A 25,223-nucleotide genomic window follows, 5' to 3' on the forward strand; every position below is an offset into this window, starting at 1 on the left:
AGGTTGGAAAAATCAGCTTTGCGCCGTGACGCATGGTCTATAAGGGTTGAGCTAATTTTCTTAATGAGTTTGTGTTTTGAGAATAAACCAATCAGAGTCTCATCTCCCATTCCCTTTAAGAGTCAGTTGCGTTGCGCCATAGCGCATTTGCTATTTACATGACGGACTTTGTAAGTGGAAAAATTGAGCATTTCAATAAATGAACAATAATAAGTGTGGCCAAAAAAAGTTATTTCCAAATACACATGCCGTGCCCCAAATGGTCTAAAACCTGACAGGTGGGCGATGTATATGCTGAGTTCAGTGGCTAATCAGCTGGAATCAGCTGAGGAGAAGTGACTTTTGATGAATTGCAGTTTTAGTTACTTCCATATTTGCTTCACGAGGGAGAGCGAGAGGTTGCCGCTTGGTTGTCTCGCAACATTATATTGTTTTATTGTTATTTAAAAATAAAGTTAAAACTGTTTTATTTCAGTTTGTTGGCTAGTTTTCATTTGTTAAAAAACTTAAATCCAGATTTGGTGGAATTTCCCAAAATATTTTAGTCATTGTGTTACATTACGGTTCTAGTTTTTTTTATTATTTTAAAATATTTAAAAAAAAAATTCTTATTAACTCAAGCACATTTTATTGTCATTGAGCTTCAGCTAAATTACCCAAAATAGGTTTAATGACATTTGATGAGATGCACCTCATGTTCCCGACCACATGTTCTGGTATGCACCATGTTATGTATGTAGACTGTGAGCACCATGCATTTTGAGGTTCAGGTGTGGCTTGACATAGCAGAAACACCACAAAGATGACAACTGTTTGTTTCTGCATTTCTCAATACTTTTTTTTTTCTTCACCCCTAGATATTTTTTTTATGGAAAACTTTTAAAAAACTGTACTGTGAGGCAAACTCTGAATGACTGTAAGCACCGACAGCAGGAAATTATGCAGTGTCTGAATGATGATGTCATGCATGATCTCGAGCTCACGAATGGCCATGCGCGAGAGAGAGAAAGAGAGAGAGAGAGTTTTGACACAGTGAGAGAGTTTGGCAGACCTGCTCTGCCAAACGTCCCATTATTGTGCACATATCTTGTGGACGCCTGCATGCACCACTGACATAACTGACAGACTGCCAAAGCCCTGGCCTGTTGTAGTCTGAGGAGTGGATGGGAGTTTTGTAGGGTTTTGCAGCCGCAAATATTGATGTTGCATTGAAATTCTCTGTATACTCACCTTAAACCTCCTGGATTGCAAAAAATAATAAGAAAAAATCCTAGTAAAATCTATTCAGATGACACATTTGCTTGTTTGTATGCTTTTCATATTTGAAATAGTCAAAAAGGTTCCATAAACAGGCTGAACACTCATAGTGAGGGATTTGACTGAATCAGTTTTTTGGCTATTCATTTTTTTTTCTTTTTGGTTATTCATTTTATTTGGCTATTAATTTTTTTCTGTCACAGAGCAATTAAAGGGTTAGCTCACCCCAAAATGATAATTCTGTTATTAATTGCTTACCCACATGTCATACCAAACCCCTAAGACCTTCGTTTGTCTTGTCAAACAGACCATATGCCTTTAGTGGTGTGTGTACTTTTGTGCACACAAATAAAGACTTTTATTCAACATTCAACATCTTCTTCACCTCAGTGTCAGTATATTGTGTATAATTACAAGAACTGCTTCGTATTCAATTTAAAATCTAACTTTACCCTGTGTCTTTTTTGCTCCAAATTAGTTTTTTTTACACTAAATACATTTTAAATGAACATCAAGTTATAATTTTGTTTAAGTTACATAAAGTATAGTAATTACATTTACATCGAAAAATTCGCATTTAAATGATGCCTTAAATATATAAAGCTTTTAAAAGGGCTTTTTTATACAATGATCTTTTGAGCTGTTTGTGAACCTGCATTGTTGAAATAAACAATTGATTTAGATTGAAATAATAATGATATTTTCTTATAATATAATATTATTTCTTACATTAAGTTGCATTTAAACATTTGCTGCATCAACAGCATTTATTTTAGCCTTGCAAATGGGTTTAAATTAATTATAATTCTAGTAATTATATTTCTTAATTTTCAACACAGAAATGTATTAACTCTCTTTCAAGAACTAAATCAAACTGACAATCTCATGTTTTGTGTGTTTAGGTGTTTTCTGCACGTGTCAAACTTTCATCTGCACACGCTCTCAAGTTAATTGCTGACTCTGAGTTAATCCTGAGTTGACAGAGAAGGTTTATATCAAGTGTTGTGAAACAACTTAACCTGATGTTAACCACATAGCTTTTCTTTGGATTTATTAACCCAAAATTTACTTTGCTACCTGGAGTTTAGCTCATTTTGTGCAACAGGACTCTGCAGTCGGCATCGATCAAGTCATGGCGTGTTTAGTTATATAGCACTTATTCAGTAGGGCTTCTTTGTGTGGTTTATTCATAAACTAATTTCGAGAGGATCACGTGCTTATATGCAACACGGCTGGCTCCTTGTTAGTTCCGTAATCAGCCCTATTAGATGATTACGGAAGCATAATAAATAACCTGAGTTTTTCACTCCAGTTATCTTCGTCTTGAAGCTCCCCCCATTTCCACCCCTACATCCTCCCACTTTTTCTGATCGGGCGACACGGTGGCCCATTGGCTAGCACTGTTGCCCCACAGCAAGAACACCGCCAGTCCAACCCATCGGGCCGGTTGGTGTTTCTGTGTGGAGTTTGCATGTTCTCCCCGTGTTCGCGTGGGTTTTCCCCGGGTTCCCCGGTTTCCTCCCACCGTCCAAAAACATAAACCATAGCCAATCGACTAAAACAAATTATCCCCCAATACAACCTGAGTTTACACTTCTCACGGTGACAAGCAGGGGAGTTCTCGAGACCTACCTGACCTCGAATTCCCCTCTCGCCCTTCTAACGGGAGGGAGCCCCGGGCTCGAGGATATTACGAGCTCAGGGCTCTCTCCCGGGACAGCATGCCAAATACGCTTTATTGATTATCAGCTAAGTGTGAACTCTTGAAAACAAAAACAACAGTATAATAAACATGAAATGTAATTACTACCACATATCAGCTCTACAGAGCTTAATTTTACTTTAATACATCTGACTGGACACAAAAAAGAAACCAAAATCAAGATTTCCATGTTAAAGATGGTGGAGTCAAAGAGCATGTTTAGTTGTTGCAGGGAGAAATGAAATTATGAATAGCTTCATGAACAAGTTGAACTGGGATTTTCTTGAAAGTTCCATAACAAACTTTGTTTTGGCCTGGTATTATTCAAAAAGACATCACACCAGTTTGTTCTTCAAAGTATACAGTGTTTAAATGTAATATTTACTTGCATAATAGCGTAAAAATACAAAAGAAATTGTGTTTATTTAAAGTAACTCAAAACGTTCAGTGGCTTTATATTTTTAGTAATCGATAGCCATATTTTTTTATAGCATTGTAAACATTGCTAACTTTAATACATTTTTATCAACTCAAAAAATGCAGTTACATATTTGGAAAGAATGGTCTGAAGCTATAGTGCTCACAGCTACCAAAACCTTTACTTTTAGTAGTGGGTGTCGTGAGATGTTAAATGAATTGACTAGTTTAAGGGAGGAGCTTGCTTTGTTTGCTGTGAAATAGGGGGCTGAGGAAGGGTAGCGTGCAGCCGCATTGTGAATGCAAAGAGGGATTCACCAGAACAAAAACATGTTATGGAATTGGCCTCAATTTGCCAGATCGTTCAGCACATCCAAGTGTGTTTCCTCCTTGAAAGTGTGTTTCCTGCAGGGACTTGATTTAGGAGAGAAAATAGGCCCTCTCTGGTGTGGAAAAATCCAGATCACAATGGTCTCTCAGCTTTTGTGACTATGCTTTTCCTGACCTTCAGTGACTTTAAGGTGGTGCATTTGTCACCCAGCTCCTTGAACACTAATGATACATTAAAATGCAGTGATCCTTGACACTTGATTATTACTACAGACTGCTTTTCTGTCTTCTGTTTGTATGCTGTTGGATCGGAGTAACACAAGGAGCTGTAGTAGCTTTTATAAATGGTTTTCAGTTGTCAGACATTTATCAGTAGTTCTTCCTGTGACTTCACACAGCCTCCATCCTGTTTTGAAGGGCCCTGTCGGGGCATGTTGTTTTCTGTTTGGCAGTCAAACACACTTACACAAGTCTACTGTGTTTACTGCTGTCACTACATTTATTGAGAAGTTAATTTTGCCTGGACTAGATACAGTCTGCTGAAACAGAGTTACTCTGTCTCTTATTCATTTACTAAGCGTTGTACATTTGTGGTATCAAGGCCTCAGATGTGCAAGCTTTTTTTGTATTGTTAACAAGGGATGCACCGATCCCGATACTTGGATCGGATATCGGTTTGATACTGCATATTTTTGCAGGATCAGTTAGCTGGTGCCGATCTGCCTGGCGCTATATTCTGTGTAATTTATAAGCCAACAAAAGCCATGAAGGTAGCCTATTATAAGGCATTAGAAAGTTATCATGTAGGCCTGCTACATCGCCAAGCCATATGTTCTGAAGCCATTCTAAAGTTTAATGTGAAGCACAAAGAATTAAGTGGTTAAATTCATGTTCTCTTTAGTGCTTCCTGCCACTGCGTCTGTCAATCATTCTCCGTTCATTCACAATCAATCTGCGTGTTGCGTTCATGACAATACGAAAAACTTTCTCCAAGACTCTTTGTTTCTGTTAATATAAAGTGTAAAGCCTGGCTCATTGTGGGCAAAGTAGTTTATTAAAATAATAATAGTGAAACTGACGGGCGCGATATGGATTGCCATTAACAGAAAGTTATTTAGCCTAATATAGGCCACTCTGAAACTGTGAATTCATTCATTTTCTTTTCGGCGTAGTCCCTTTATTAATCCCGGGTTGCTACAGCGGAATAAACCACCAATCTATCTAGCACATTTTTACGCAGCAGATGCCCTTCCAGCTGCAACCCATCTCTGGGTAAAACTGTAAATATTTCACTGTAATTTTATTTATATCAATCTTTTATTTAACAGAGCGGTTTGTGTTTTGATTTTGGACAATAGTGCCTATTACAGATTTCAAAGAAAAATCTTAATATTAAAAAAAGGAAACATAAGCTGGACCACAACAGATCAATGTCTTAACAAATGCTCAAATAATGACAAGAACTTATTATGCTAAAAAAAAGGCACGGTATCTGGATTGGATCTGATACTCAGAATTTTGGTATCAGGATCGGATCAGTTCCAAAAAAAAATAAAAATAAATGGTATCGGTGCATCTCTTGACAGTAGTCAACATAACTCATCCTGTTTATCCAAGTCAAGATGTCAAGATAGCAAAAAAAAAAAAAAACTTCATGGTGACTTTAAGGTGTAATTGAAACTACAGAACCTCTTCACATTTCCGGATTTCTCAGTAGTGGAAGTCAACATAGTTGGGTAAACTTGTAGTGCAGTGAATGGGAGAGTAAAACTATTTTTTATTTATTTTTTACAATTCTATTTGCTGAAATAATAAAATAAAAACTCCACGATGGTGTTATCAAGACTTTCAAAAAAGGAAAACAAATGTGTGAGACTGATGATTACTCTCAACCCCATAGACACTGCATTAGAAACACCTCACGTAAGCGGTGATTCATTTTTTGTAATTAGACGTAAAGATGATATATTACTCTCATAAATGCTTGTAAATGTATTAGGCATGGAAAGACAACCGTTTTCAAGGTATATTGCGGTTTGGCAAAGTCAAGGTTTTAAAACTGGCAAAATTTTCTGTAATCCTGTTCCTAAGGTATGTGTAAGATTTTTCATTTACATTAAAAAAAAAAATAAAAAATTAGGGCAACAGTATCTCCAGCAGAAAATATATTGAAAGATGCCGTTTCAAATTGTACAGTAATCTGTGTGTTTGAAACAAATAAAGACAGCAGAAGTCAAGGATATATTTGAATTATATGGCCTGATGCGTTTACTGCTCCAAAATATCCTAAATGTTTTAAAAAAAGAACATATTGTTTTCAAGGGGGAAAAAGTTTTTGTTTTTTACCCAGACATTTAAAAATATATATATTTTAGAGCAGTGATCACAATAAACGTGATACCGTGAAACCGTGACGTTTTTATTCAAGGTTATCATATCGTCAGAATCTTATACCGGCTCATGTCTAAAATCTATATACGTTAAAAAAATAATAAAAATTAAAAAATAATTAATATATTAAAAACTTTCAAGGATTTAAGATTATGATGTTAAACACGACATAAGGGTCTTGTGAAAAGGGTCCATTGTAGCACTTAATTCTGTTATTATCTCTTAAGATGATTATAGGAAGAAACTTAAAACTACTGATTCCTGAGCTTAAAATTAGTAACACTGATGCTCATCTAACAGTATTTAATAGAATAATGCATCATATAAATATTTAGTGTAAAAATCATAAACATCTATACTGACTTGGTAAAAGATGTACGTAAAAGAAATATGTGACAAGTAAGTAGTAAATTGTGTATAATGGTGTAAACAAATAGGGCTTCGAAGTCTGTGGTGATTTTAAAATGTTTTTAAAAATAAAACCATGTCTGTTTTTATCATATTTTGCATAGGTTTAATATTATTTTTATTGTAATCTCTGATTTTAATAGCCAAAATGTCATGGTTGATTAATTAAAAATTTTTTTTTCAATAGATTGTTAATGGGAGTTATATTCAATATGATACTTTGTATGGTTTTTGTGCTGTAAGTTAAAAAAAAATTAATAATTAATGCAGTTATAGAAATTTATTAGTATATTTGCACAATTTCCTTTATTTTTATTTTTTTGATCAAATAAGTGATGCAGTCTTGATAAGACATTTTAAAACATTAAACAACTTACTTTTAAAAGGTTATCTCAATACAAATTATTTGGTTTAATTAATCTAACCTCTCCTTATGTAATTTATAAGTACAAACACAGTGCCTTGATCATTGTAACTAGGTTACTTCACTCTATTTACTAATTGATTACAACATTTTCAATGTTCTTGCCATCGTTTGGTCAAATGCTTCTTGGTGTTTTTATTTAGCAAAAAATAAAAACACTTCCTAAAGTACCTTAATATTGAAACATACCCAATTCCTAATAAAATTCTCTTGTAACCTCTTCCAGGTAAACATGGAGCCCAAGACCTGGGGGGAGTGAAACAAAGTTAAAAGCGGCTAAAGAAACCGTACAGGACAAAACCTAATGGCTGCTACTGGAACTCCAAGACCAGGCTGGGTTGCTTTTTCAGATGAGGAGTCACAGGCAGGTCTGTACAAACACCCAGACTTCCAGGAAATTTAATGGGTTCAGTTCCCAGAGAACAAACATAAATTAAACTTTATTTTTGTGACTTTGAGAAACCATATTGGATGTTGTGTTCAGATTCATGTTTAGATGCCAAAGAAAAGACCCTGGATAAAGTTCTTGTGCCGAAATAAAAAAAAATAGTTGCAGGTAGTTTTATGTGCACCATTTGTAAGGAATTATAACGACATGTAACCTTTCTGCGGATTGGATATCAGTTGGTTTTATTCTGTCTGAGTTTGCGTTCAGACCTTTCTGTGAGATTCCTGTGTCCTGAGGTCATTGCTCCATGGTGATTACTGAGGGAACGGTCCACAGTTTTTGCACCCTGCTAGATTTAACATTTAGCTGTGACCTTTCTACTGACAAGAGGCAGTATTTCTCTAACTGGGTTTCTTTTGGTTTGAAGATGAGGACCACCTCCAGTCCTCTCTAGACCAGCCTGTCCTGGACTCCTCTACCTGGGTAGAAGAATCATGTGTGACTGACCAGAAGTCAGAGCAGACAAATCCATGGGTTCAGTTTGATGATAAACCATGGTCACCCTCTCCTCCTCCTCCAACACAGGAAAAAGGTATGATAACTACATTTTTTTGTGCATAGAAGAAAACTTACTATAGGTTTATATATCATTCTCACTGAGAAATGATCAGGTTCTGGATCTTAGGAGAATATTTTAACATTTTATAATTTACGAATATATATGAAAGAGCTTTTTTCAGTCCACTGTGGTCTTTTTATCTTGATTTAAAAAAATATGGCATCCTGCACAGCTTTGCTCTGCTCTCCTGACTTATTTTTACAAAAAATACTTACTGATCTACTGAATTATGCTAAGAATCTTTCACTTTTCTTTCCAAATCCTTATGTTTCTTTCCAGCTTGGTTGTAATGTTTAGTGGTTAAAGGGTGAGTAGAATAATGTCATCTTATGACCCTTTTCCACTGAGTGGTTTGGTAAGGTACGCTTTTATGTCCATTTCCAGTGTCAAGAGGTACCAAAAAAGCAAACCGCACCATACAACTTTTTGGTACCCATTCCAAAGTGTACTTGGCACAATAAAAGGGTACCAAAAAGCAGAGCAAAACATGAAGATGCGAGATGTGAAATGTTCTATTGTATCCAACTTTTTAAAAGGCTTATTTTATTCACGAGTGAAATCGGAACTTAAATAGGCATGGGTCATATAGGGAAAAAACAGGTAAATAAAATGTTTATTTAAAAAAATAATAACACATTACACATACACACACACACACACACACACAAGCTCATATATATATATATATATATATATATATATATATATATATATATATATATATATATGTCAATCACACGAGTAGCAATGCAATATGGCTGCGATATGCCTTATTGTCCCCCACCAGTGTTGATATACAGCCATATTGCTCTGCTACAAGTGTGATATTGCATTCATAGAACAGTTCGACTGCATAATCGTGTAAATAAAAAAGAAAATCAAACACAGTGTCTCAAAAACCCTTTTGCACGAGGAACTACTTTATTCTGCCACTCATTCATATCTGCAGCTGATGTCAGAACAGCAGAAACCCTTGCCAGGTCACAACAACTTAAGAGCTAGAATTTGAATGATTCTCTACCGGAATGTCTAAAGTGATGACAAAAAACGAGTAATTTTTGCTTACATTTTAAGATTATAAGACTGAACGGCATGAAATGCTATCAATCTACAGAGATTTTCCAGTATTTCTCCATTACAATCAGGATATCACAATAATTAACCCCGAAAAAGCCAAAGCAAAGCAAGCACTACCAGTTTCTGTGGTATAAATACAGCACTACAAAATTAAAACGAGCTGTAGTTTGAAACTTATGAAACTTACATCCCTTTAATGCTGCGTTCACACCAGACGTGGAAGAAGCATCAGGCAAAGTCATTTACATGTTATGTCAAAGCAAAGATGCGAATAGACATCCTGTAGCGTGAAAGGCACAAATTGCGCGAATGATGCGCCTGTATGAAACAAAAAGTTCAGTTGTAATCACATTTCTCAAATTAGCCATTATGTGAATGTTTTCAGTTTTTCAGAATGTTTAACAGAGCAAGGACATTTTCACAGTATTTCTGATAATTCTTTGTCTTCTAGAGGAAGTCTTGTTTTTTTATTTCGGCTAGAATAAAAGCATTTTTTTTAACCATTTTAAGGTCAATGTTTTTAGCTCCTCTAAGCTATATATTTTTGTTCAGTAGTTTACAGAACAAACCATTATTAAACAATAATATGCCTAATTACCCTAACTTAACTAATAAACCTAGTTAAAATTTTAAATTACTCTTTAAGCTGAATACTAAAATATTATTTACTGTTATCATGGCAAAGATAAAAGAAATCAATTAAAGAAATCAAAAATTAGTTAATCAAATGATTGTTGTGAAACGTGTTGAAGAAAAATATTTTTTTCCTTTAAAAAGGAAGTTGAGGAAAAATACAGGAGGGCTAATAATTCTGACTTCAACTTTAAGTTCTAGTTTCAAGTGCATTTTTGCTTCAAACCCTCAAGAGCATTTCCTCTGTTTCATAACAATAGTCTTAATACTTGCATAGTTGCATAATGAGACTCAAAATAAACTCAAAGGATTTAGTGACAGATTCTTTCTTAACACGGTGAGTAAGTTATTAGTCATGTGACTTTATTTGTAGTATACATTACTATTTACAATTCCTCTGGTGCAACCTGTGTTATGAATTGCTTGAGGACACAACTTCTGGACACAAGCCTTGAGCTTCTTTAATACCGCTCCCATTTCCCAATATCTCAGTATTCCAGAGAAACTAGTTTGTAGTTGATTCAGTTGGGTAGGGCTGATTAGGACTGTGTCACTTCCTTCAGGCCCGATGCTTAGTCTAGTCTTGCCTATCTCTCTCTCTTCATCTCCGTCTGTCTCTTTTTCGCACGCATTGACTCAACCACCCCCACTCTTGTCAAACCCAGCAGCTTTGCCAGCAACACTTTCCCAGGAAATCTCCAGTGAGAGGCAGAGTGCAGCAACACGCAAATGGCCAAACCCTTCAAACCCTAATTGAAGCCATAAGCAGAGTTTTCATCTCAGCTGTTGTTGCTCTTGCATGAAATCTGCCTTCGGATGAAGTCCAGGGTGCAGCCGGTCTGTCATTCCTTCATAATATGATCACCGAGAGATCAAGCCCGGGTTTGTTAAAGTACTGCTTATTTACTCTGATTACAGGGGCCGTCCAACATGTGATTTCAGGTTTGTGCCTTGATTTTCATGTGTGGTCTAGAGGTTGTTTTAGCAGCCAGGAGGCCAGTGTCAGCTGCTGGCTTGCAACATCTAAAATGATTTATGTTCTGTAGTCTATAGATTCATATCACTTTGGACCAACTGGATACTATTTCACCTGAATTGAAGGAAAAATAAACCACCAGAAGCATAATGTTGCCACGTTTATATTAAATCTGTATATTTTAAGTGTAATGACTTGACTTTGTTTGTGGTCAGTTTTCAAAAAAAAGGGGGATTTTGGATGTGCTGTGGTGATATCAGTGGTTTGGGAAACCTCAGGAAAAGGAGTGTGTTAGGTGGAGTAATCCCATATGCACATTTGTTTTCTAAGTCTGAGAATATTATTCAGGTTTATAAAAATGTTTACATGGATTAGTGATATTTTGCTTATCACAGTCAGCATATACAGTATTCAGCATGTATGAGTAAACCCCCACAAATATCTCATTTAAATTAATATTTTCTATAAGATTCTTTACCATGCTATATTTGTGCACATGCATTAGTTTAGTCAGTCCTGAAGCCAAATCTGGAGCTTATCTAACAAATTAACTTAAAATAATGGTTCAAAAATTAGCAGCCCAAATGTATATGTTTGGGGAAATTATTAAATAAGATTTTCAAAAATAGCAGAAATCAAGAGAAGCAAAAAAATACATATGATTTTGTTAAAATGTTTTTTTTTTTTTTTGCAATATTTTTGCATGAATTTAAATGTATTGTTTTTGTATTTCTAAAGATGTTCTGTAACTAAAATATTATTTTAATAAATATAATTTAATTCAATTCACTTTATTGGCATGACATACATGGGAACGTATTGTCAAAATGTACAGAGCAGTGAAAACGTCAATATAAAATGAAAATGATAAAAACAATAATAATAGAAAATAGAAAAGATTATATGCAGTATACATAAAACAATACATTGCATGCATATATATTTATTTAAAACTTAATACAGATTGCATCACAGGATTTCCGCTGGGTCTTAAAAGTCTTAAATCTGAAAATCAAATTTTTATATTTATATTATTGATAGGGGGCGAGGCAGTGGCGCAGTAGGTAGTGCTGTCGCCTCACAGCAAGAAGGTCGCTTGTTCGAACCTCGGCTCAGTTGGCGTTTCTGTGTGGAGTTTGCATGTTCTCCCTGCCTTCGCGTGGGTTTCCTCTGGGTGCTCCGGTTTCTCCCACAGTCCAAAGACATGCGGTACAGGTGAATTGGGTAGGCTAAATTGTCCCAGAGATGGGTTGCGGCTAGAAGGGCATCCATTGTGTAAAAATTTGCTGGATAAGTTGGCGGTTCATTCCATTGTGGCGACCTCGGATTAATAAAGGGACTAAGCCGACAAGAAAATGAATGAATGAATCATTTTTGATTGGGAAAATAAAATCTTTTCCATCTGCACCATTTGAAAAAATTCCTTAACCTTTAGCCAGTTATGAGTCTAAAATTTCATTCATAATAGTCTTAAACGTGTCTTAAAAACTCTTAAATTTAATTTGGTAAAACCTGCAGAAAGCATCAGATTTTCTCTATTCAGTTCAATTCAATTCAATTCAATTCAATTCAATTCAGTTCAATTCAATTCAGTAATTGCTTTATTGGCACGACAAATGTTACAAATGTATTGCCAAAGCATTTATGAAGTTACATTAAAAAGAACATTAATATTAAAATTAATATAAAAAACAGTTAGCAGTATACAGTAATAGTAAAAAAATATATAAATAATACAAATGCAAATACAAATAAAAAACAATGATAATAAATCAAAATAAACTGTATATTTACCAATCAACATTTTAGGATAAAACTGTAATGTATTGTATATATACATATAATGCACTATACATATAATGCAAATGTAATGCACTGTATATACGAAAATGCACAGTTTTTGGGTTGTGGTTTCAGAAGTGACTGAGTCAAAAGAAAAACAGTTCAGAATATCAGGCCTGTTTTCTACTCTAAAGGGTGTTCATCCAGAAATAAGAAATCTGTTATTAATTATTTATCTTTATGTTGTTCCAATCCCCTTAGCCTTTTGTTGATCTTCAGAACACAGAGATATTTTGGATGATAATTTAGATTTTAAATTTTTTACACTTTTGTGCTCCAAAAAAAGCTGTAAATATGACTCGGTCTTCTCTTCCATGTCATCCTATCATCTCGTTATTTATTACAGCTTGACATATTGCCATTGAGCAGCACAACATGCAAGTGTAGGGTTGCCAGTAGTAAATGCGCACCCTGATCTGAAAAAGAAGACATCGGTGAACAAAGTTGTTTCTACAGTTATGTTGGTGCTTCAAGGTGTTCTTGGCGTTTCGTAAGATTTCAGTTGAACCACTGAAGTCACATGGAAGGTTTTTTAGGTCCTTTTCTGGACTTTGAATGTCTCGAGACCATTGCTTTATATATGGGAAGATGAGAGAGCTCTTGGATATCTACTGAAATGTCTTAATTTATTTTCCAAAGGGGAACGAAGGTCTAAGAGGATTGGAACGATAAGAGGGTGAATAATTAATAACATAATATTAATTTTTGTCTGAACTAACCCTTGAAAAGATGCTTTCACACCAAACGTGAACAAGGGAATATTCAGTCAATGAGATGAGAGTTTAATCGCATGTGAAAAATTTTGGTTCATTTAGAAATATTGTTTTGTGAAAGTGAACCACATCTAGGTGCATTTGCAACATTGTTATCAGTAACCCCTATTCCAGAACAAGGCAAAATGGTCTAGGGATCTACATATGTGGAAATGGTACTACATCTCAGCGAATACTGGGTGAAAACAGAGCCTCTGAAACGTCATCATTTTATAAAGACATCTTCATTTATTAATTAATATGTTATTTATTTACTTTTTATGACTTATGTTAGGGAATATTGTGAAGAAAATATATTCTTCAGGCATCTCTAAAACATTTTTATGTTAAATTTTACCCGTTGCTGAACTACCGTTTCATGTGTATGCCTGTTGCTAATAAAGTAACCAGCCAAGTTATATTTACTCTTCAAAGGAAATATTTCTCTTATTTGTCTTTTGGCAATATATGTAAATCCTTGTTCAATGCTGCATATAAATTATTCCTCTTGGACTCAATTTACTCTGCTATTTTTTAACCTGATGATGGTGTCTTGTTTGTCCAGACAGTCAGATGATCTCTGACTGTTCATTGCAAACCACTTCTCTTTTGATATGTGTTGGTTCTTCTTCTAGTTGTGTAATTACTGTGCATTTCAAACTATAAACCTGTATTTTACCTATAACAATTTTGATGTTTCTCAAGTCAGTAGGTTTTATTTTAGGCATTTTTTTGCTCTTTCAATAAAATAAAATAAAATAAACAAAAGTATGAAATAAAAGTGTATAAAAAAATAAATAAGTTAAAAATAAAATATTAAATTAAATTAAATGTAAAATAAAATAAAATATACAATAAAAATATAAAATAAGTTAAAATAAAGTAAGAAAATAAGATAAGATAAAATATAAAATAACAAATAAATTATAAAATAAAATAAATAAAAAATGAGAAGTTAAAAATAAAATAAAATATAAAATAAAATAAAATAAAACAAAATATAAAATAAAAAACATTACAAAATTAAAAATGAAATAAAATAAAAATAAAATAAAATAAAAATAAAATAAGTTAAAATAATATAAAAATAAGATAATATAAAATATATAATATAAAAAAATCACATAAAATATAAAATAACAATAACATAAAATATAAAATAAAATATGAAATAAACAAAGATAAGATGAAAAAAATAATAAAGTAAAATAAAAAAGTAAATAATAAAATAAAATAAAAAAAAACCTTGAATGAAAAATAAACAGTTTGCTTGTATTTGTTGTTAGGCAGTGTAAACATCCATAATTTGCTGTGTGTTTAAATCACAAATGTTTAAGTAGGCATTAGAAATCCCCTGAAGAAGCGTGTCATCTGACTTTTTAGTCCAACCTCAACCTAGCGCATCATCTGTGTAGTACTGCCACATTCTCTTCATCATTATTTCAAAGCATTCTTCTACAGCGTAATTTATAACTTAAGTAATATGTCCTGTGATAGCAATTAGAGCAGTGCTAATTAAAATCATTAAGTAGACTGATTCGATTGTTTGACGAGGCTGATACACATCAGTATGCTGTTATCTCGCCTCACCCTTGATGTTTAATCCTTTGTGTAAGGCACTTTTCCCCACTGTGAATATTTAGTAGTCTCTCATCCTAATTCAATGATAACACCTGTTCATTAGTGACACACATTTTATCACATGAACACACACACGCTAGGGTTGTAAAATTGCAGTTTTTTTTTCTTTATTTTGTAATCAAGGCAAAATTTTTTAATTACACTTTAGTGTCCTCTTCAGTAATAATGGAATGCATAATTGCAGTACATGCAACCAACAAGATCCTAAACCTATAAAGTAAGTGCATTTTTGTTTAAAATAATAGTAATGCAGTACTTAAATGCATAATTACACTGTAATCAGGACACTTTATATGAAAGTGTAGGTGAGAGTAGTTTAATTGGAGTAATTTAAAATGTTAAATGCAAATAACTAAAATCAGTAAGATTGTATTTACATTTTTACATTGTTAAAAGATGATTTTATTCAAAATAATATTGTTCTTTGGATGTTTTTATTCATCGAAGTTGAAGTCATCGAAGAAAGATTAACTATCACAATTGTTGTCAATAATAATAACAAAAAGGGCTTTTAAGCTCTAAATTTGCATATTGAATTATTTCTATAACGGATCATGTGACGGAGAAGCCTGGTGCAGTAATGGTCAGCTTGATCACATGCAGGAACAAATTACATTTTAAAACATTTTAGCATGCATGTTCTTCCCGTGTTGGTGTGGGTTTCCTCCTGGTTCTCCAGTTTCCCCCACAGTACAAAGACATGCAGTAGGTGAATTGAATAAGTTAAATTGGCCCTAGTGTACAGTTGAAGTCAAAATTATTAGCCCCCCTTTGAATTGTTTTTTCTTTTTTAAATATTTCCCAAATGATGTTTAACAGAGCAAGGAAATTTTCAAAGTATGTCTGATAATATTTTTTAATTTTTAATAGTTTTTTAATTAAAAAAAAAAACATTTTAGGGTCAAAATTATTAGCCTCTTTAAGCTTTTTTTTCAATAGTCCACAGAACAAACCATCGTTATACAATAACTTGCCTAATTACTCTAACCTGCCTAGTTAACCTAATTAACCTTAGTTAAGCCTTTAAATGTCACTTTAAGCTGAAAATTATCTTGAAAAATGTCTAGTAAAATATTATTTACTGTCGTCATGGCAAAGATAAAATTAATCAGTTATTAGAGATAAGTTATTAAAATTATTATGTTTAGAAATGTGTTGAAAAAATCTTCTTCTCCATAAACAAATATTGGGGAAAAAAATAAACAGGAGGGGTAATAATTCAGGCAGGCTAATAATTCTGACTTCAACTGTGTGTGAATTGTGAGAGTGTATCGGTGTTTCCCAGTGCTGGTTTATGGCTGGAAGGGCGTCCGCTGCATAAAACATATGCTGGATAAGTTGGCAGTTCATTAATCTGTGGTGACCCCTGATTAATAAAGGGACTAAGCCGAAGGAAAATGAATGAATGAATGAATGAATGAATGAATGAATGAATGAACATTTTAGCATAGAAAACATTTAACTCCAAATGACATTTTAAAATGTATAAATTTCCTCCTGTATATTGTATTCTGCTCAAATAAACGTAACTTTTGATTTGAAACTTGAGGCTTGAGTTTCAGTAAAATATTAATTGTTGTTTTATGTTGTGAAGTCTAATACTATTGCTTCAACAACGACAACCAATAAAACCTAAATTATAGCTTAAAAATATTTCTCTAAATATTGATTTATGAACTCTTTTGAAGGTCACATTCTGGTATTGTGTTGTCTAAAAATAAATATAAACAATATGGCTTGTTTGTTATTTTGTGACAAAAAAGTTATAAAATTGGAAGATATATCATAAGTAATTTACTTAATTTAACATAGCATAATAAGTATTAAACATGTTGTGGAGAGGTAAGCGTGATCGAACACCCAATAAGGGGGAAGAGCATGCTAGGAGCCCGGCGGCTAATCAGCAGGTCAATCAGAAATGATAAATAACACCTGCCTTTCTAGTGATTGGGCCGGAGAGACTCCCTTCTTAAGGAGAACGGGAAGAGCAGTCGAGAGAGGAGAGAGCACACACACACAGACACAGCTTGCAAGTGGTGTGCAAAAACAAAATAAAATATATTGCTTACCTGATATCGCCGACCCTGTCTTCTTCTTTCCACACAACAACGAACTATACTACACATGTCATGTTTTTTTTTCTGGGATTAATATTTCTAATGGAGCTGTTGACATGGAATTGAACCAATTCAATTCAATTCAATTCAGCTTTATTTGTATAGCGCTTTTACAATGTAGATTGTGTCAAAGGAGCTTCACATAAATGGTCATAGTAACTGGAACAGTGTGGTTCAGTAACTGGAACAGTGTGGTTCAGGTTTTAGTGTTTAAGTTCAGTTCAGTTCAGTTTAGCTCAGTTCAGTGTGATTTAATCATTACTGAGAGTTCAAACACTGAAGAGCAAATTCATCGATGCGTAGCTCTACCAGTCCTGAACCATGCGAGGCAGTGGCGACAGCGGAGAGGGAAAAAAAACTTCACCTGATGGGAGTGAAGAAAAAAAACCTTGAGAGAACCAGACTCAGTTGGGCACGACCATTTTAATTTCTCCGCTGGCCAAAAGTCTTGTGCAGAACTTCATTCGCCGTGGTTTATGCTGGAAGATGGCCTCAATGAAGACTCGTCTGTCCCTGGAGCGTCGCTGGAATCAGACACATGTTCTCCACTCCCCACGACCATCAGCGCAGCAGCAGCTCAGGATATGGACTGGTCCCGGATATGGAATCCTTGGGATCATCACGTCGCTGGTCTTGGATCCAATCAGTGACTCCGCCTAATCTGAGGACCTCGGGATGAGTATCCCCAGGTGAAAATAGAGAATAAAGAGAATAATTAGCGTAGCTGCTGTTCATAGTGTATATAAGCAAGATGCAGAAGCCAGTGTGGAACCCGCTAGGTGATGCATTGAGTGTATGCTTTACTAAACAGATAGGTCTTTAATCTAGTTTTGAACTGGGAGAGTGTGTCTGAGCCTCGGACATTACCAGGAAGGCTATTCCAGAGTGTAGGAGCCATGAAAGAGAAGGCTCGACCTCCTTTACTTGATTTTGCTACTCTAGGTACTACCAGAAGCCCTGAATTTTGAGATCTTAAGGAGCGAGTTGGTTCGTAGCGAGACAGAAGGTTGGTTAGATAAACAGGAGCTAGATTATTTAGAGCTTTATAGGTGAGAAGTAATATTTTAAATTCAATACGAAATTTAACAGGCAGCCAGTGTAAGGAGGATAAAATTGGGGTTATATGATCATATTTTCTAGACCTGGTCAGATTTTATTAAAAAACCAAACATATTTTATTAAAAAACCAAACATTAAAAAAAATGAAATATGAGTTATGTGTAATAGCACTGGAATGACACAAAGAGAAAGTACTGAACTATTGAAACATATTTAATACTTTACGTTTTTCGGTGATGGCAGCTTAAAGACGCCTCTCATAGGGAGAATGAAGTTGTATGAATTGCTCAGGTGTGAGTATTTCACAGACTTCAACAAAGTGTAAAAATCTTGATGGTTCTGTCGGTCTTGTCTATCAAATCTGATCTTTATTTGTATTCTACATTCGATTCAAGTCAGGTGATTGGTTAGGCCATTTGACAGCTTGATTTTCTTTCTTTGAAAGCATTTTAGAGTTTCCTTGGCTGTGTTTTGGATTATTGTCTTGCTGAAGTGTTCACTCACTTAGATGTGTAGATGTTGTACTGAAGCAGCTAATATTTATTTACAGTGACGAAGGGCAGAGGGTTGCTGAATAATTACTGGGAGATAGCTGCAGTCTGAGCTTTAGTTGCCATTCTACACCTCCCTTTCTTCATGTGTTCAATACTTTTTCCCTGCATAATTTCATTTTATTACGCATAACTTAATTTGTAAACTAATTAGATTTGTTTTCTTTGCATATATGGATTTCTTTGGTTGTTACTAACCAGGCATTTCAAGTCAACAACACCTTTAGAAATATGATTTCAGAGAAGAATTGTGACGAGTATCTGCATAAAGGATGTGTTTTCGCATTATTTATTGCTTTTTAAATTCAGAATTGTGAAGACAACTGTTTTGTAAATGACTATAGTATACATCTCCAAAGACATATTTGCTTCATTGCAGGTCCCAGACACAGCATTTGCTCTTCGGCCAGTTTCTGGAGTGCTGTTCCCCCGTCAGAGAGCAGCTGGACCACCCAATCAGAGGAGCAGAGCTCAGTGAGCATGGGGGCGTCTTCCTGTGACCTGCCATCTCTGAACACTGAAGAGCCAGCCAGTCATTCACCCTCCTGTCCACACTCTCCCAGTAAGTATCCAAGGTGCCCTCTGTGGACTCTATATATATTGTACAGACCTTTTCTTAAACTGCTAAATTACCCATTATGCTTTGGGTGTACTGGTTAAGAGGATGTTCCAAACTTCCGGTTGGCAGCATGATGTACAACACCAAATCAGAAAAAGTTTGGACAGTATGGAGAATGCAGATAACAAGTAATTTCTATTTATTAGAGTGTTACGAGTTTAAGATGTTTTAGTGGGATGCTGTAACATTTAGGTGAGACAGGTGTAATGTGTACGACAGATCAAGGATGAGGCAGGAATCAACTCTCTGTTAAAGCTTTTTTTACTCAATAGTTGAAACATTATGAAACAATAATATATTTTTTCTTTTAAATTCTCTTTAAAACCTGTAATCAAATGATGCTTCATTGCTTGATTTTTTAAATTATTATTATTTTTTTTAATTTTCCCTGTTTATTGGTCTCTAAAAATTAACAATTAGTTAAATAATAATAAAAAAAAATCTATTGCTAATGCTGATAATGTGTCAGGCTTTTTGAAAATAGCTCCAAGCATATTCCAAGCCCCAAACTCTAGATTTCATTGAGCAAAAACAATGTTTGAATAGCCACAATGTAAAAAATGCTGGGTTCCACACAATTGTTTTGTGTTGCGACAGCATGAAGGAATTGTTTTTAGCTCATTTTAATCAAGTTGTTTAAACAAACAATTATATGTGATACAAAAATACATCATACAGTGCAAAATATAATGACATACTTTTAATACAATATACATTTAAATACCGACTGTACAATAAATATGTAAAAATACTCTTGGCACACACATTTAGATGCAAAGATGCAAAGTAGTGTGATTTAAGATTTAACATAATACACTACATGACAAAAGTCTTGTTGCCTATCCAAGTTTTTGGAACTTCTAGTTAATCATTAGGTATCAAAAGTGGCTTATATTAAAGGCAAAGGCCTCTAGATTATGCTTATTTTGACAAATAAATTATGATCATGCCTTGATTTTTCAATTAATTAATAAGGACAGTAGTGTCTGACTTTGCTTAGACAAAAGTCTTGTCACTTAACAGAAATAATGTACAGTATCTAATCTAAAGTCATGGAGCAGTAGAAAAAGATTTGTTATTGTGTATGACTCCCATGAGCTTGGAGGACTGCATCTATACATCTCTGCAATGACTCCAATAACGTATTAATAAAATAATCTGAAATGGCAAAGACAGTGTTCATCAAGAGTTCATCAAGAATATTTGGATTCATCTTCAATGCCTCCTCCTTTATTTTACCCCAGACATGCTCAATAATGTTTATGTCTGGTGACTGGGTTTTCCAATCCTGGAGCACATTGACCTTCTTTGCTTTCAGGAAGTTTGATGTGGAATGCTAAAGTAGGAGAAGGAGCGCTATCCTGCTGAAGAATTTGTGGTTTGTAAAGTAATGGGCAGCACACATGTTTTGAAACCTCAAGGTGTTGATGTTGCCATCCACTCTGCAGATCTGCATGCCCCCATACTGAATGTAATCCCAAACCCTGATTTTTCCCTCACCAAACTTGACTGATGTCTGGGAGAATCTTGGGTCCATGCGGGTTCCGATAGATCTTCTGCAGTATTTGTGATGATTGGGATGCAGTTCAACAGATGATTCATCAGAAAAATCTACCTTCTGCCACTTTTGCAAATGATCAACTAGAAGTCAAGTTATTATTTTTTGCTCTTAAAACTGGGATTGACAACACAATCAACACTATTCTTGAGATCTTTTTGGGTGGACAACTTAATTGTTTTATGTTCAATCCACTTAAATTTGCACAAAAAAGTAAGATAACCTAATAGAATTGTGTCGGGACAGCAGAATTGTGAGCATTTTTACAGTGCATATAGTTTGACTGTTAATGAGTAATTTCAGCTAAAAATAGACAATATTTTGTCAGCCCAGCATAAAATTTGGTTGCATATGCGAGTGATTTACTAGCTTTATAGAGGAGTACCACACACACAGTTATAGCTGCTAGTTAATAAATGGCTACCTCTCATCATCTGAACATCTTTAAGTAGCACTCAGAGCCTCAAACAGTAATTAAAGTCTGTCCCCTCGTGAGGAGACAGAGAGAAGTGAGAATTGTTCAGGAAATGCTTCACGCGCTGAATTATCCATCAATAAATCCCTTCCGTTGCCTCCGGGGTCGCATCCAGGAACGCAGACGGAATGAAAAGACGGCAGGTTTAGGAGTAAATGATGGAGGAATCGGGACAAATAAATTGAGCCGGTGTGTGACAGCTGCTCCTCAGATGCTCCTCTGGTGTGAGTGATGGCGGCTCTGAAGGAACGCTGTGCTGATTTGAGGCAGGAATCTCTCTCTCCAGCAGGTAATTTGCGGTTAGCGCTCCTGCACGATCCATCTCGGGCCTCTCGCCTCGGCCTCCAGCAATAGCTCACTCACACCAGGGTTTCTATGGAGACTGCAAGAGGGTGAGGTGCTTAGGATGGTTTTATTTATTAAAATGCAGCATGCTTCATTTCTCAGATGGAGGGAGGATGGAGACGCTGCAACAGAATTTTCACTCCAGGGAGAAGTGAGTCGAAGCGTGTGATGCTGAGTGTTTGTGAAAGCAAATGTTGCGCTAAATAGTGAAATGTAAAATTACGACAAGCTGCGCTGGAGTTTGATCATGTCTAAGCCTGTTAGAAAAAAAACATAAGATTGTGCTGTGAAATATGCTTTTTTTAAGATAGAAAGTTTTTTCAATACTGCTGTTTAAGTGTTTGGCTAATTTGTTCTTTATCTGTAGGAAATTCATACTTTTGTAGACCATTTTGAGGGATGTAAACAAAAACAATGGTCCCAACGTACTGTTTATTTTAAATGTTTAATTTCCAAAGCTTCCGAGAATCCAAAAAGAGCCACATATTGATACATAATGATAGCTGTTTTAACATTAAGTCATGATTGAATTGCCTCTTATTACAGTTGAAATTAAATAGTTTGATCACAAGCAGGAAATGTTCATAGGCCAGTGACATGACCACATTGAAATGGTCTATTCTGTGATTAATCAAACATAGCAGTGGAATGGAGACGTAATAATACAAAATATTCTATGACGAAGTACCTGGAGAAAACACACATGAACACTGGGAGAACAAGAAACTTCACACAGACATGCCAACTTTACCCAGTCGGGACTCTAACCAGTGAACATCTTGCTTTAAGGCGACTGTGCTAACCACTGAGCCCACTTGTATTCAATTTAAGTGCAATTTAAAGATTTAACCAGGCTAATTAGGTTAACTAATTTAGGTTAATCAAGGAAGTCATTGGACAACAGTGATTTGTTCTGTAGCCAATAATAATTAAAAAACAAAATCTCAGAGTGGCTAAAAAATTGACTTTAAAAAGGGTTTTTAACAAACTTTAAACTATTTTAATTCCAGCCAAACTAAAAGAAATAGTAAAAGAACTGGATTTTCTCCAGAAGGAAAAATATTAAAGGAAATACTGAAAATTTTCCTAGTCTGTTAAACATAATTTAGGATATATTTAAAAAAATACAGAAAACAAATTATTCAATAATAAATATTAATTATTTGTTGTTACTACAGGATTATTCTCCTTGAAATAATTAACTAAGACAATTACTTGTCATACCTGCCAACATTTGTTTCTGAAATTACAGGAGTTTTCCGGGAGAAATGACAAAATGGGAGGGTGACGGGAGATGGGTCTGAAATACTTTAGACTCTTGGGAAAAATTGGAATGTTGGCAGGTACTACTATAATAATCTTTTTTTTTTTTTCTCTTGAACACCCAATAATTATTTTTGTGAAGTGTTGCTAACAAGTCTCTGACTGCCATAGTAAGGAAAAAAAGCCATAGAAGTCAATGGGTGCTGGTTTCCAACATTATTCGATATGCTTTCTTTCGTGTTTAATATAAAAAAGATACTTAAATAGATTTCAAATATAAATATGGGTGAGTATAAGGTGAGTAAATTAGCACAGGAGTAAATTGAGACTGGAGGCATATCATTAAACCAAGCTATATTGAGAGCAATTATAACTAATATTTTATATAGTATTAACTAATATTTCTAGAATCATTTAGTGTTTTTCAGTATTCCCTATAGCCTGAGCCACACGATAAAACCATATTAAAAAACTGTTTAAAAATGTACTTTCCCTGGCCATGTTCGCCCCTCCCATCTGCCTTTGCTCCTGCTCTCAATGTGCTGTTGTGTACCTCTGAAACCTTAGGTTAATCAGGAAAGTCATTGGACAACAGCAAATTGTTCTGTAGCCAATAATAAAAAAATAAATTCTTTGGGGGGCTAAAAATATTGACCCTAAAAAGGGTTTTAAAAAAACATTAAACTGTTAATTCCAGCCTAATGAAAGAAATAGTAACTGCACTTTCTCCAGAAGGAAAAAAAATATTATAAGAAATACTGTAAAATATTTCATGGTCTGTCAAACATAATTTGGGATATATTTTAAAAACAGAATAGAAATTGTTCAATATTATGTATTCATTCATTTTTTTTGGGCTTTGTCCCTTAATTAATCTTGGTTCGCCACAGTGGAATGAACCACCAACTTCATAAATCCAGCATGTTTTACGCAGCAGATGCCCTTAGCTGCATCTCATCACTGGGAAACTCCCATGCTCATTCACACATATACACTATGGACAATTTAGTCCACATAGCGCATGTTTTTGGACTATGGGGGAAACCGGAGCACCCAGAGGAAACCCACAACAACATGGGGAGAACATGCAAACTCCACACAGAAATGCCAACTGACAGCCGAGACTCAAACCAGTGACCTTCTTGCATTGAGGCGATCATGCTACTCACTGAGCCACCGTGACACCCCAGATTTTTACAGTGAGAGGTAATCATTTCTCCGTTAAACAGAAATTAGGGTGGCTAATAATTCTGACTTCAACTGTATATATATATATATATATATATATATATATATAGAATCATTTTGTGTTTTTCAGTGTATTCTATAGACTGAGCCACGCCATAAAACCTCAAACTGTTTAAATATGTGCTTTCCCTGGCCACATTCGCCCTTCCCATCAGCCTTTGGTCCTGCTCTTGCTGTGCTGATGTGTACTTCTAAAACCTAGCAGCATGGTGTCCTTCTGTTTGTTTTCCCTCCACCATGTGACCCATAGGTGTTGCTCCATAATTGTTTATTTACAGCAGTGTGTAAATTTGTGGATTATTTATGTGCTCAGTCGACTGTGATTTATTTATTTATTTTTCTTTGGAGTTGCATCTTCATTTTATTTTCCAACAAAAAAATGGTCTTGGCCTGTATTTGTTTAAAGCACTGCATGTCAAATGTTGTCTTTAGAGGGAATCTCTGCTCATGATTTACAGTTTATATTCATGAATGAAACATTTTAGTTTTGAATGTGTCATTGTACGCTGTGAATACCAGTGTTTATGCAGCTGTAGGTCTTTATGAAAGCTTTGTGTTGGGCTAATTCACAGGCACAGATGGCTGACGATGGTCTTTATCAGGACGTGCAGTGCATTTGATAAACAATGCACATTTTTCTTCTTATTCCATTTCCTGGCCATGCATAAGAATGCTGCCGTCCGTAGAGAATGAATGCGTGTTCGATCAAGAGAGGAAGAGAAAGAGTGTGTGTGAATGTGCTGTTTTGTCATATCCATTGGAGCCCACACAGAAGGGCATTGTCGTCAGTTTACAAATCTCCACAGTGAACGGCAGAAGTGTACTGTAATCTGCGATCAGCAGAGGTTATAGAGTAGAGCAACAGCTTGTTTAAGAGCACGTCCTGCTGGGAATCTCACACGCTTCTTTACCGTTTCTGATCTTTGACCCTTGCAAATGTCCTAATAAAAACAGCCGCCTCCTGTGACTCACACCTGCAGCTCTCACTCTGTTCCACATTATAGCAAAGTTCTGCCTGTCAGAGATGACACTTCTGCTCCAACATTTTTTGGAGAGTTTGTTGAGTTTGGGAAATGTCTTTTAAAGTGGGACTTTTTTTTTTTTTTGCTGGTATAAAATAAACAATTTGAT

At 35.0% G+C, this 25,223-nt stretch overlaps 1 protein-coding gene across 1 annotated transcript in view; it reads left to right on the forward strand.

The window, feature by feature from the left end:
* The window catches only part of ston2 (stonin 2), a 49,666-nt gene that overhangs the window by 4,915 nt on the left and 19,528 nt on the right, over window positions 1–25,223 (forward strand). The window contains 3 exon segments of the mRNA NM_001033743.1: window positions 7,156–7,297; window positions 7,745–7,909; window positions 18,964–19,146. Coding sequence (NP_001028915.1) covers window positions 7,234–7,297; window positions 7,745–7,909; window positions 18,964–19,146 — 412 coding nt within the window. The 5' untranslated portion in view covers window positions 7,156–7,233.

Source organism: Danio rerio, chromosome 17 (genome assembly GCF_049306965.1).
Source record: "Danio rerio strain Tuebingen ecotype United States chromosome 17, GRCz12tu, whole genome shotgun sequence".
NCBI classification, from domain to species: Eukaryota; Metazoa; Chordata; class Actinopteri; order Cypriniformes; family Danionidae; genus Danio; species Danio rerio.